This window comes from Stylophora pistillata, chromosome 7, assembly GCF_964205215.1.
Source record: "Stylophora pistillata chromosome 7, jaStyPist1.2, whole genome shotgun sequence".
Classification (NCBI taxonomy): Eukaryota; Metazoa; Cnidaria; class Anthozoa; order Scleractinia; family Pocilloporidae; genus Stylophora; species Stylophora pistillata.
In genome coordinates this window covers 15847693-15861914 of record NC_142525.1, presented here as the reverse complement: position 1 = coordinate 15861914, position 14222 = coordinate 15847693, and the positions used below count along the sequence as shown (strand labels likewise).

At 38.1% G+C, this 14222-nt stretch overlaps 3 protein-coding genes across 3 annotated transcripts in view; 1 reads left to right on the top strand and 2 right to left on the bottom strand.

Annotated features, from left to right (window-relative positions):
- Positions 1-14222, bottom strand: part of LOC111332590 (uncharacterized) — a 109967-nt gene that overhangs the window by 34051 nt on the left and 61694 nt on the right. The window lies entirely within an intron of this gene.
- Positions 8172-9864, top strand: LOC148726830 (uncharacterized). Its single transcript, XM_088727851.1, has 2 exons — positions 8172-8407; positions 8646-9864. Exons 1-2 carry the CDS (start codon positions 8294-8296, stop codon positions 9681-9683), a joined length of 1152 nt encoding a protein of 383 aa, XP_088583977.1. The 5' UTR covers positions 8172-8293; the 3' UTR covers positions 9684-9864.
- LOC148726829 (uncharacterized) lies at positions 9783-13802 on the bottom strand. Its single transcript, XM_088727680.1, has 3 exons — positions 13385-13802; positions 11587-13228; positions 9783-11167 (listed from the first exon to the last, which is right to left on the bottom strand). The coding sequence occupies exons 1-3, from the start codon at positions 13692-13694 to the stop codon at positions 10396-10398; spliced, it is 2724 nt and encodes a 907-aa protein (XP_088583806.1). The 5' UTR covers positions 13695-13802; the 3' UTR covers positions 9783-10395.

Below are 14222 nucleotides of genomic sequence, written 5' to 3'. Positions count from 1 at the left end.
GCACGGGATTTGAACCCATGACCTCTGCGATACCGCTGCGCGATTTTTTTTTAAGCCATCTGGTTAGTTATTATATAAGGATAGGGTTTTCCGGACTGCTCACCGAGCGAAATAAAGCAAACTTAATGGAATTTATTGATTGATAAAGTAAGATTGTAACTCAATAGATTTAAAAGAAGAGTCACTTCTCACAAGAAATGTCTCATAGGGATGAAAACAACCAATGAGTGTAGTAAAACGAAAGGCCCAATCAAAAGCTTGATAATCAGGAAAAAGTTGTATATCTTCTCAGGCTCGGTCATATAGTCCCACTAGGTCTGAAAAATTGTTCATAGGGATACTGTACGTTATCTATTCATCACTTTTTGACTTTTCAATAGGATTTCAAAATGATACGACAGTCGCGCGTTTTAATTTACTCTCGGTTAAGAAGCCGAGTCCATCATCCATTATTTCATCAGAAAAAGGCACTCAAACCAGTTCATTAACAGTAAGATGTGCTGCACCAGCTGATGATGGAGGGAGTCCTATCACAGGATACTGAGTCATCATACTTGAAGGTGACACTGAGATAAACAGTGTTAATATTACTGTACCTGGTGTAACAAGTTACACTTTTGGGGGTCTGGTGAGAGATACAAACTACGCAGTGAAAGCGTTTGCAAGGAATGCTGTGTTTGAAGGAGATCCTGTTGTAATCACCATGAAGAAAAAGTTTCAAGGTAAACAATCACAAGCTACTGATGGGAAAATTCGAGTTTTTTAGGCACTCTTAAGCGTGACTTTCTGGTCGTTACGTACTGGATATTTTTGACTCGTTCACTTGGGTATCGCCCTATCTATTCCTCAAAATAGAGCAGCTTCATCATCGATAAAAAATACAGCTAAAAGCAGCATTTAATGTCCATCTAATGTCTTCAAACTTTATCAGTCTCTCTTTCCAATCGCTGGAAGATAAAACTGTGAGAACAATATTTAGTATCACCAATACCTATTTTCGCCCTCTATATCGAAATGTCGACAAATTGCTTTCCATAGGTTGGCTAATGGGGAGTTACTTTTCTCTCGATTGAGCTTACAAAATTTTTATTCTTCCTTAGCTCGAGAGGACTTTAAGGGTCATGACGTCATTTTTATAGCCACACTTGGACTGCTTTCGTCAGTACTCCTGTTTTTCATTTACATTGTCTGGTTACTCAAGAAAGGTAAATATCACTATTTGGCATTTTTGTTAATTTCGGGTCTGATATTCAAAACGCCATCCGGTACCTTATTGTTTATCATCCAACCTATTTTCTTTTCTAGGCGGTGGTGGAAAAAGAGGTAAGAACTCTCTAGTTTACTCCCGCATTCAGAATGGTTGTAAACTGAACGAACTATAACAACAACGACAACAGTCAGAAGGTAACAAGAAGGCCTGTGTATGTTACATTTGAGGTTAACTCACAGAAGCGTAGCTGTTATTAATATCGATGGGAATCTTTGGGGAAACATTATATGATATTTCTTGTCTGGGTTTTCGAGCACGGTGACATATGGCTCTCATTGGTGCGATTAACTCATAAATCGCACTATTTTTTTTCTCTTTAAATCAGGATATAAGGCGAGATATTTCGGACATGCGACTGGTTGACAGTATCACTATTTCTGTACCGTATGGTACATACAACAGCAAAAATGGATAGCATAGCAAAGTTACCGGCATAACATAAGATCTTTTGTGCGATACCGAGAATTTCTCGGCTTCTATCACAAAAAAATAATAGCATGACCTGTACTTGGTATTTTGCAGTAATACAGGCTCGTAATATTTCAAAATTGTCCAAAATACTACTCACCGCTTCGCACATGGTACTTTGGACAATTTTGTTTGGCGGTATTATTGCCAAATGCCATTACAAGTCATGCTATATAGATAGAAATCGCATCTTTTCCCAGCCAATGGGGAAGCTTTACTAAATTGCTACAATCAATTGTTTTTTTAAAGAAACCAAACAAACGGTAGGAAAATGAAAAACGACTTTTAATTAGCAGCTTTCAACAAACTAGCTCGCGACTGGATCAACGAAACATTTGTACAGAATCCAAATAATCCTGTTTCTTAGAAACTGAATTTTGCAATTTTAAATGAATGTAATAGTATGGTAATCGAACTTGGTGTCTTGCAATTTTGGTCCGAAATCGTGCTTGTCATTTCAGATTAAACTCGTGTTGCGCGCTCGTTTTATTTTGAAATCAAGTGTATTTTTCAGCCACGTATATTATAATGATGTACTATGTAGAATTTTTATTGTTGAAAATATGTAGAAATCTTACATTAGTCTTCTTATAATTTGTTAGGAATTTAGTTTTATTGTATTTAGTTAGGAATTTAGTTTTATTGTTCGTACACGACCACATCAGCTTTTGCTGAAATTTTTTATCGTGTTTAAATAAATTCTGTTGTTGTTGTTGTTGATTTCAGACCAAACTGCACTCCACACAGTTCAATTACCATTATTAACACTTCTGAAGACAAAACAAAAATACAAAATGTGTCATTTTAACAAATATGTAAGATGCATTTCAATGAAAATATCGGTTAATCTGAGAAGAGTTTGAAAAAGTTTGCCTCATCGCATTTACGCCCACTGTACGAGAGCTCATCGGACTTTGAAGTTTCGAAACGAGGCTATCGGGTCACAGGTAAAACTTTCAAGTAAAATCGAAGCAAACGGCTACGTTTGGAGGCATTTTTATTCATTTTCTTAAGGATACAGCATGTTCTCGTCATGGTTAGACATTGTATTGCGTACGGGTGCAACAGTCTATTCAGTGAATCGGCAACTGACGAGATCCACAAAATTAGGATCGAAACCGCGGTCTTGCCAATCACGTTCAACTATCAAACTAGAGGCGAGCAAAACGCACATGAAAAACCTCTCAAACAAAGAACTTACAAACGACCAGATAAATTTACTAGCAAAAGGGCTTAAATTCATTCCAACACCCGCTACAAAACAAAAACAGATCAGGCAACAACTATTGTGTGACTGATCAGTTCGCAAGGAGAATTCGTCTGATTTACATATTCCGAGGGGAGGACAAAAAAACCCATCCCTGCCACATCAAATCTACATGGATACCACCAGTACAAAAATCAGTAGCCCTTGAAAACTATTTAGAAGAGGCTAAAAGTGACTTTTCAGAAATAGAAATTGCGAAGCCAGAAGATAATTTGCTTCCGGCCGAACGCAAAGCGCTGAGGGCCTTGAAACGTGACTCTGAGTTAAACCTCAAAAAGGCCAACAAAGGAACAACGACCGTAGTCATGAACAAACGCGACAAATTTTTGCCGTTCCTTTTTGAAATTACGGCCATTCTTTCAATCTTCCTTTCGTGATGCCAAGACAATTACCACTAAGAATTTTATCCTTTTCCTCGGCAGAAAAAAACGCGGATTCCAGAGTTATATGGTCAGACATGGAGTGTTTCTGGTATTTCTCGAGGAACGTTGACCCGATAGCCTCGTCCTGAAACTGTAACTCCGCGGACCCTTTGCATTGCAGACACAAATACGATTAGGGCTATTAAAATAGTCATCTGGGTGGGCTATGAGTTAGTTTTCAGAAATGGGGATAAAGTAACTAAATGATTCAAATTCATTCAAACCTTAACCATTTTTTCCTTGACGCTTTCCTTTGTTTTTCGTTGAAGGATCATGAACAAAGATGAATAAGCTTATGAGGCGAGTTTTCTAACGTTAAAAGTAACTAAATCCTATAAACAAAAATAAGAACAAAATTATCTCAACCATCTTCATTCAGGATATTACACGGTGACGAGGAGATATTAGAGAGATTTAGCACCGCGTTTACATAAGACGTGAAGGCCAACAGTGTTCGCGTGACTTTATTTTTCCCGCCATTTTTTCACTTTTAGCGGTCGCGCTTTGTCGCTTCCGCGTAAAAAAAACCTACTTCGCGTTTGACGTGCACGTAAGATTTTTTTTTACATTTTCTCTCACAGAGTACAAGTTAATTACCGGAAAGGAGCACCAAAACTTTTCCTCGCAAGTCATACAGGGGCGCCTTCAAATCCAACATGAAGTGAGCTCACGCCAAGCTAAAGCAGTAAGGTTCACGCAATTTTACGTGAAACGTGAAAGGACAAGCTGACGTTTGCGTTTCGCGTAAACGCAGTGCTTTATGTTTGAGCGGCAATATCTCACACGATCTCTTCGCTAACTCGTGAGATATTATTCGTGCCAAGAGTACATAAAATTCATATCTGTGAGCTCCTGTGTAATGTTCCTTTTCAATTCTATGGAAGATAAATATACATGATAGAGACTAAAAAGCTGGCTTTGATACAAATGCTAGGTATCCAACTTTATCCCCCGAAGTACCATGAAACATTCAATTATGATACATTAAATCATGACCGGAGTTAGATAATTGTTTGCTCCTGTTTCGTATATGTAACGCACGACCTTAGTACCTGTAGCCACGTGCTTCATAGTCCAATGTATTATTTTTGCGTTTTATTTCAGTAGACCTCAATTTGAATTAATTAGCGTTATTCTGCACGCGAGAAACATGTTTCTGAACTAGAAACATTCCGCTTACATTTGGTTCACGGTTCGCTTGTAGACTTATAATTAAACAAAGATCTCTCACGCGAAATATTTCAACGAAATGGGAATAGAGAAACCCCGAGATACGCTTTGTAAACAATCATTATCAGGATGTGTTGACTATCATGCCAAGTTCTATTGCCATTGAGGAAGCAATGAAACAATTTTAGGACTGCAATCCCCTTTTGTGATACAGCAATATGGACGGTAAGATTATATCATGTTAAATAAGCTTTAGATAGGATGTAAAATGCGAAACAATTGAGTTTGTGTATGAATGTGAACATTTTCGAACAACTGATGGCACCGTCAAATCAGCTCATTTTATCAAACTTTAAAATTTGATTAAATCGCACTGAATCATTTCCCCAAAAAATCCTTTGGAGATCGAAAAGAACCACACTTCGCCTTCCAAAAGCCAGATTTTCAGTCGATTATTCTGTATAGCACATAGTTAAATAACGGGTTACTTTTGACTTTATTTTAATCTTGTTAGAAGAAGGTCGGTTAAATTCAATTAGATTGTGTAAATAAACGATCAAGAATTGCTCAAATTGCTGTCAACATGTGTATTGATGTTGTTTTTCAAGATTTGGTAGTTTTTATCGGTCCAAGTGTTTCCAATTCGTAGCGTGACGCTCCGAGATTTGTCTGAAATTTTGAGCTTCAAAAGCGGCATTTGGTCAAAATTCAGTTATTATCGATTTTCTCGAAAATAAATCGATATTCAGCCAAACAAAGTATGCAGTGCTTTGTTTTACCATAAAGCCTACCTAACTTGAGAATATGAGCTGAATCAATTTTTTGGCTGTTGCCACCAAATGTTTGACCCTTGGTAACATTCGCTCTTAATAGTAACAAAATATTGCCAGTGCTCAAAATATGGAAATGGTTCAGTACCCGCAACACCGTCGGTGAGGCCAAAATGCAAAAATACACGTGAGCTGGTTTACAAGCTTCATAAAAATTTGATTACTGAGCCTGAATTGAAAAATCAGATACTTTTATTTTCAGCCTCTCTTCCCCACTATACGGCACGAGCAGAACAAAACTTTCGCTTTGTATCGTCACAAATTTCGAGAAATTCCTTGAGAATCTTAAGGTCATACAGCGTTTTCTTTCTGGCGTTCTCGTTCTCGTTCTCTAGTGGCTCGGAAAATGCATTTACACCTTCGTCGCTTGCCACAACACATCTTGCGGCCTATTATTCTAAACAAAAAAACAAACCAAGTTAATTCAGCAAAGTTTAATGAGGCGGGAGTTGTAACGTCGTTGCTGAATATTTCCACAAGTGTTACATACGTAAAAGACACCAATCAGTTCGCGGATGTGGTGGTCCCATTGATTCTACGAGTGTTTTAGTTCCCGGTAAAAAATTCTCATTCATTTCAAAATGGGGCTAAAATAGATTGTTCTTATGTATCGTTGAAATATTATCTCGACATATCCTTTATTTTTTATACAGGAAGATATTGAGTTCAAAGACCTGGAATTAAGTGATCCTGATTCAAATGACTTTGCTCAGCCTCCGGCAGAGTACATGGATTTAAAATAATCAAGCATAGATGATTCTAAAACACAAACTGCTGGCCAGGTTGCTGATTACACGCCACTTCATCCATCAACGTGCTCCTGGGAAGTGTCAAGGGATCATGTGACAACAGAAAGCATCGATGGCAAGGGGGCTTTCGGCCAGGTTGCAAAGGGAACAGCTAAGGAACTTCGAGGGAGGCCCGGGACGACCAAGATAGCTATCAAAATACTCAAAGGTAAGGCTCGGTAATCAAATTAGATGAGTTCAAAATAGTTGTACTCGTCCTTTCAGAATTGAAAATGATAAGTTTGACAGCATCCAAAAGAAACGTTCTCCCCTTCCTGAGGGTCTCAATGGGGATTAACCGTCAGCCGTCAAAGGTTCTAAATTTTAACCTTCAGAAGTCAAAAGGTTAAATTTTTACCACTAACCGTCAAAAAAGCTGCTCAATATTAGCCATCAGAGGCTTTAAAATTGTTTAGGATCTCGCTATTTTCGCTGCTTACCGCAAGCAGTTTAAAGTCTTAAAGCGTTGTTAAACTGTTAAACCAATCTCCATGGTTTCCATATAAACTCACTTTATGGTCATGTTTACTGATTTTGGCCTTACCTGACAGTTTGGAAATATTCTGATATTTGATTTTAATAGTTTACTTTTAAAAAGGGCTAACCTCTTTGATAGCTTACTGATTCTGGCAAATGGCCACGCCATAAGTGTTATTCCCGCCCTTTGACCGAGACACAAAAAATCTACATCACGTCGAGTGTGTTGAAAACCGTCGTGGGCTTCTATCGTAAAGGAGATCTAGAAGATAAAGCTTTCAAGTGATTCACGATTGCCAGCCGGGGAAAAGCATGGAAAGTCTTCGGCAACACATCACTGATTTCCTATTGAACAATGACTAGTCTAAAAAATTTGGGTTTGGGTCATATGAGCTCAAGCTCTACCGACTTATAAAAAATAATAAACCTCCACGCCGTTTCACGTTTTAAACATAAAACCTTTGGCCGACCGCAGCGAGGCAGGTTACCTCAACTACCTTGGGTCCCCTAACATCATGTAAACAGGCCCTAAGTAGAGTCGACTTAAATGGTATTACATAACAAAGATTGATTCACTTGAGATAGGAATCATCATCTTTGATTGATTATCATTTCCTGTGATTAGAACATCCACCAAGTGACCTTGCAGCCCGTAATGTGTTGGTTGGGGAAAAACGATTGTTATAGGATCAATGTAAACCTATTTAATATTTACAATCATAAATTAAAATAGCAAAACATTCTAGTCAGTATACACTTAAAACTTAAGCTAATGTAAAATTACTAAAGGCTTGCCTTCGCCCGGTTTTTTAAATATTTAAATAAACGCGAGGTAAAAATATGCAAGTCGTCACAGGTTTTCAGTTCCTTTGGTAGATTATTAAATAAAACGGCCAAGGTGTCTTGAAAGATCCCCTTTTCTAAAGAAACCTGCAGTCTAATACAGTCTGATGAACGCAGCTCTCTAAGTATAGGGACTCGCTGTAAGTTCAGATATGTTGGCCACTGTTTAAAATAAAGCGCTTTAAAGTTCAACTTCAGAAAGTTAAAATCCCCTCTTTCTTCCGTAGGAAGCTAATTTACCTTTAAAATGTCTCCAATGTAATTAACATATCTGCCATAAACAAAACTTGCGGCAGCAAACTCAATGTTTTGAAGGCGCTTCAGCAAGTATCGCGGCAAAGGTTTTAATTCTACTTTTTCCTGTCGGAAGAAAATATACATTGTTTTCAGGTGGTTCACCATATCCACGGATGGCTGGCAGGGAAATTGCAAGATCACTCCAGTAGGACTACAGAATGCCTGGGCCATGCCTACAGCATGTCTAAGCCATGCCTACAGCATGCCTAAGCCATGCCCACAGCATGCCTACACCCCAACATGTGGATGATAAGTTGTAAGCTGTTGATAGGATCTCTTTTCGTCGAAATTGCAAGCAAAGGGCGAGCTTCTGTCAACCATGACTTGTCTTTTCCCCATTCCATAGTTAATCGAGGGGACTGGTTATGAAAGCCGGCGAACTTCAAAGGACCGGCCTATTGTTTGGGTTTTGAGGTTGAGATGCACCGTCACGTGACATTGACCGTGCATCTAAAAACAACATGGCGGACGCGTGTGATGACATGTTCTTCTTTGGAGACGATTTAGAGGCAATTTTAGGAGTTTTAGAAGAAGAAGAAGACCTTGATGAGCACTTCAGAGAAGCAGCTGCTGATGTAAGCTATAGAATCTGTTTTAATAGTTAAAATATAGCCTAAAAACGTCAAAAAGGAAGATTGAACATGAAGGTCGAACAGACTAGCTTTCGACATCATGCTTTCGATCAATCACTCTTATTTCGGGCTCTATTTATAAACCATTTCTTGCCTAAACGTTATTTTATCAGCTGTTGATTTAAAGATGATTTATGAACCTAAGTAGTGTGTGATGTTGATCGTGAATTTGGTTTTGCAGGTTCACCCACTGAGCGTCACTTGCCCTCATTGTCCAAAGAAATGCAAGAGTAAGAGCGGACTGAAACGTCACATCACTGTTAAACACAAAGATAAAACAGAAGAAACAGAAGAAACTGAGACAGACAAACCAGAAAATCGAGATCTATTAACTGTGGAAACGTATGCAAGCATCGTTGGCAATGCTAAAGTGAAACTTAGAGACAGCAAAATTTATCCAAAGGTAAACAGAGACGAGATATGGTCCTACAACTGCAACACTCTACAATCTTCAACACCTAAATTTTCTGAAATTCAGGGGCTTTATATTCAATTGGCAAAGTCTGGAAATGCAGAGAGGTTTTATGCAGCCTTTTACGCTAGCATAGTCTTGCATGCTTCGAGCCATTTTGTAGGATTATCAAGAAACTCTGCTACATTACTTTGTTCAAAAGTGGCCGACTGCCTTTTAACACATAGCAAAGAAAAAGCAGAAACTCACACATGTGAACCATTGACGAAATTATCTGATAAAGAGAAGTCAGGGTTACAGTATATTGGAGGTTATGTACTACATAAGCTACATAACAAGCACAAACAAGCAAGTAAAACACTAGAAAATGACCACGCAATCTCACTGATAATGGCTGGGAAATGGGACAATCCTATTGGTGAAGATCAGAGATTGACTACAACATTGAATCGAGGTGGACTGTGGAAGATCACAAGAAATGCTCAGTCTGTTTTTGAAAGAACTGAACACTATTTCAGGGAAGCTACACGTAAAACCAGTCTGAAAAACATTCCTTTAGCTAATATTATTTCAAGATCAATGCATGATGTAACTGTTGTCGCATCTCACTCTGCCATGTTAGCCGACTCTGAAGTTGAGATTAGTAGCCATGTTGCCAAAGATGTTCTCCACAATATTATTAGTTTGTATGTTAGAGTTCGTTCTTTTTCATTTGTGAAGGACGTTATTCAAAAACACAAAATTAGATTAAAACAACTGAAATCAAAAGCTCTTCGCAAGGACATCAATAGGTCATCAACAGACTAATTACTGTAATATTCTTTAAATTCCCAAAACAAATAGACTTTTCTGTAAATTTAATGTTCCTGTTTTATTTAAAAAATATCATAATAAGTTTGACTGACGCTGTGCCTAGAATATGTATTTCAGGAATTATGCTACAAATATTCAAGTAGAAATACAAAGGAGGCAAATGTTTGAAAGTCAGTCCTTATGTATTATATTATTAAAACTTATATTAAATTATTAAAGCACAGTTGTTAAAACCAATGATGTTTGTGTATTGAATACATTGATATGAAAATGATATGGAATATATCAGACTGTTTACAGATAAGTAAGAAACCTTTCCCAACAATAAATGGGAACAATTAATCCTATTGATTTATGAAACACCAAATAAAACAGTGTTATGATATAATGCTATTTACAAATTTACAAAAAACCTGATAGAGTGAGCACACTTGAACAATGAAAGAAAATATTTTTAGGGGATAATCAAAACAAGGGATTAGTCTCTAAGATAACTATTAATCCAAAATCCTCACAGAATAAGTATGCTCACTCTAATGTATTATTTTAAAATTACAAGATCACTCACTATATATTTATGAATAACCCTATGATACAAAACAAGAAATTGATACTTTTTATATTTTCCTAAGTTTTAAGCTATGTTTTAAGTTAGATACACACTCATTTGGAGATACACAGGTTATAATAATCAGCAATGTCAGCATTATTTAGTTTTCTTCCTTTTTGGGACAGGGTCATCTGAGACATTAACCCATGCCTTGTTTTTGTCTTTCCTGCCTCGGGTATTACCAGACTGACAGGTGACAGCGCGTTGCACTCTGATGGTGTTATTGTTGTAACCAAATTGACGCATATCTGGGTTGTCACTTCTCCTACCAAGCTTCCTCTGGTTCCCAAAATACTCCTCAAGGGGATCTTGGCAAAAGCGCTCAGTGAGCACATATTCCATCCCTTCATTAAGTAGAAACTTTGTAGCCTCTACAACTGAATGAACTGTGATTTTCAAGCCTTCGTAGGTTTGCCAAGAGAGAAACATCTTGCTCCTTGCATTGTTGGTGTACTCACCAGGACGATTGGCCACACTCTCTCTCCAATTTCTCAAATAACCAAGGAAATCATTGGTTAACCAGGCAAACCGTTGATCATTCACTGATGAATATGGCTTGAGAAATGGCTTTCTTTTACGCACATGCTCATGTTGGTTGCGAACATTCAGACAATCAAAGAAGTTGTCCATCATTTCGCACAATTTAGATGTGGCGATGGTGTCGGGAGGACCAAATGACTTAAGAACATTTGCCACTGAAGCACTGAGGATCTGGACAGCAAGGTTGACTCTCATTGTAGAGTAAGCACTGAGCTTAATATGGTCATAAGTTAACCGAAGAAGCAGCTTTAGGCCATTGTCAAGGTCTTGATGAAACAGCTGGATAAAATGCTGCCAGAGGATATAGTGGCCATCATTCCACATGTACCTACAGAATAAGACATTGGTTATTACTATCAATCACTAAATCAAACTACTTCCTTATCGTAGTTTACACCTAAATCATTATATGAATTCTGTAAATGTAATGTTGTTTTGAATAACTAAGGAAATGTAAATCCACCCAAGTTTTCAAGGGAGTTCCCAATCACAACCCCCCTCCTTACGTAAAAATCTTATTGTTTGTAACCATAGTAACCATGTTAGCTAATGTTATCTAGTCAAAATACCAATAATTCTAGCTTGACTATATTATTTCACCTCTTACTAAAAGCAAGGGAAATGTTTGACTCTGTTGTCAATTATATGAATAAATCATACAATTTCTAACATGGATGCATTGAAAGTGCAAATTTTATTCTGTGAAATTATATCTCTACAATAATAGTTTCAAATATATCGACTTACCGAGTACATGTACCATGACCAGAGCTGTAGACACAATTTCTTGTAGTCTTAATGAGATGGGGAGCATCAGAACAAAAATATATGAACCTGTCGGGTGCATAGAGGTTCACAGTGCGATAGCACACATCAGTTCCAGCATTACCATCAAGAGCTTTGTGCATTCTGTACAATGCTCGGTTGGGTGACGCTCCATCTGATGTACTTCCAATCACCCAAAGATTACAAGCTAACTCAAGCACACATACTGCTTGCCAAAACAATGGCATAAGCTGATAAGATGTAATCCCATCGGTGGCAAAATAGGCTAAGCTGAACTTCAACTCAGTACAGAGACCTCTGATATAAAAGACCATAGCATGGCTTGCAATCTTGTCAGCTTTTTCAAGTGTTCCAAAGTTTATATCAGGATCTCCCAGGTCAAGGAAACCAGTTAGTTCCCCAGATACTTTGTCAAATACCAGATTTGACAAAATTTTCATTTCGTCAAAAAGGAGCACAATGTATCGTTGCACATCGAAGTAGCTGTTTGTAAGAACATTCAACTCCTCAAGTACTTCCTCTTGAATGCCAGCTTTGGGTCGTATACAATTTCTATAGTCCTTCAATGTGCGTTGGCTCGGCAGTACAAGGATGTTACTTTTCCTGAGCTCTTCATAGCATGCTGGGGACTTGGTAGCAAGTGACAAGCAGTATCGAATGATCATAGGATGGTATCGGACACCAGTTTTACTCTTTGTCATCAATTTCTTTTGCTGCTGCCAGAACAGATCCATGAATGGAGTGATATTTTCATTGGATGTCCCCAATATACTTGTAATGTCATTGCTTAACTGGTTGTCTACTTCTACACTTGACTTTTCTATCTCTGATTTCATTTCTTCAAGCTTTCGTTCTAGTTCTGCACACTTAAGCCTCTGTGTTTTTAGGGTTAGCTTTATTCTCTCTGGTGTTGTGTGAGAGACTGGAGCAAACAAATGAGCAGGCTTTGCAAGCTTTCTTTGCTTTGCTTTCTGATCCACCTCTGACTTGTGAGAGTATTTGTAGCAAACACAGCACTGCTCACCATGCTCCACCAAAACTTCACAGTCCCCTGTTCTCCAATATTCCAGCTGTGGGAATATCTCAGAATCATCTCTGAATAACGGATCCACTGACTTCGGTATAATGTGGTGTACGATATCGGATGACAGTTCAAATGGTCTCACTCCAGGGCAAATCAAGAGAACATCAATTCTCTTGATAAGTTCAGAGACTGTGATGTTCATAACGGATCGCAAGGTTTCAAGATGAATCGCATGATCATCTGGCAGAAACCATCCAAACACAGACACAGAAAAACCAAGACTATCATCGATGGTGAGCTGAATCTTTGGTAACACAAGCAGAGAACTCTTCTTTGTCAATACAATTCGATCGATTGCTGCCTCTAAGATCCACTCACTTAGAATTTTCAAAGATTTCACTCGTTTTACTAGATCTTTAAAGTCACTGTAGCATTTTTTAGGGGCCACTTCTGGGATTTCGTTGACTGCGCTTCGAGGTGGACGCACATTTACTGGTGTTGTGAAGCTACGCTTCGGCATGTTTACTGTTGGCAAGGCACCAAACTTCGGTTTCTTTTTCTGCATCTTTTCAGATTGAACTAGAGTAGAAACAATCACAAACAAACAGAATCAGAATATAACGTTTGAAGTTTATCAAAGCTCAAGTTAATTGATAAGCTATGCACCTAAGCACCGCGCAGATTATGTCTAGGATCGCGTGTAGTTAAACTTATAAGATTGCATTTAATACTTACAAATCTCAATATCCTCGGGCCTAAAATGGTTTTCGCACGTAAAGACACGATCATTGTCGATCTGGCGCTTGAAATCTTTGTCTACAACGCGTGTTTTGGTCAATTCGTTTAGCCAAAGTTCTCGCCATTTCTTGTATTCAGCATTGCGAGGGGCAGGAAGTTTCCAGATGCCGATTCCTTTCGTTTTGCGGGACGAGCCGCAACCAAAAACAGAGCAGTTATCTCCGGGCATTCCTTCTTCATCTATAGATACATACAAGCAGTATTTAAGAAGGAATAGTAATATTACAGACGTAAAACGTGCAGTCATCAGTACAAACGCTCACATGTGAGACGCCATCTTGAATCTATGTGATGCACGGTCACGCTAGGTTGAACTCGAAAAACCAAAACAATAAGCTATCCCTTTGAAGTTCGCCGGCTTTCATAACCAGTCCCCTCGATTAACTATGCCCATTCAAAGGAGTATTTCGTTGAATGGTAGTTACAGCCGCATCTAATATTAAAGTTAAAAGTTTCTTTAGAAGAAAACATTGATTTCTTAGCATGTTTGTTTGTTTGTTTGTTTGTTAAACGTGTTCCAATTTATAAATACAAGGTACTAGATAATGTTGAGATGCTGGCAAAATGACCCGGATGGTAGACGGACATTTACCGAAATGACCAGCTTTAGGACATGGAAACCCTACACAAGGTGAGACTTATAATAATCATGACAAATTTTGATTTTCACCATGACTAGATTAAAGCCTAGCCAGTTACGCTCTCTAAATCAAAATTTTACGGTTAGACCACTGTTTGGCAGGTATTAATGTCATCTGATTTAGACACAAATGGT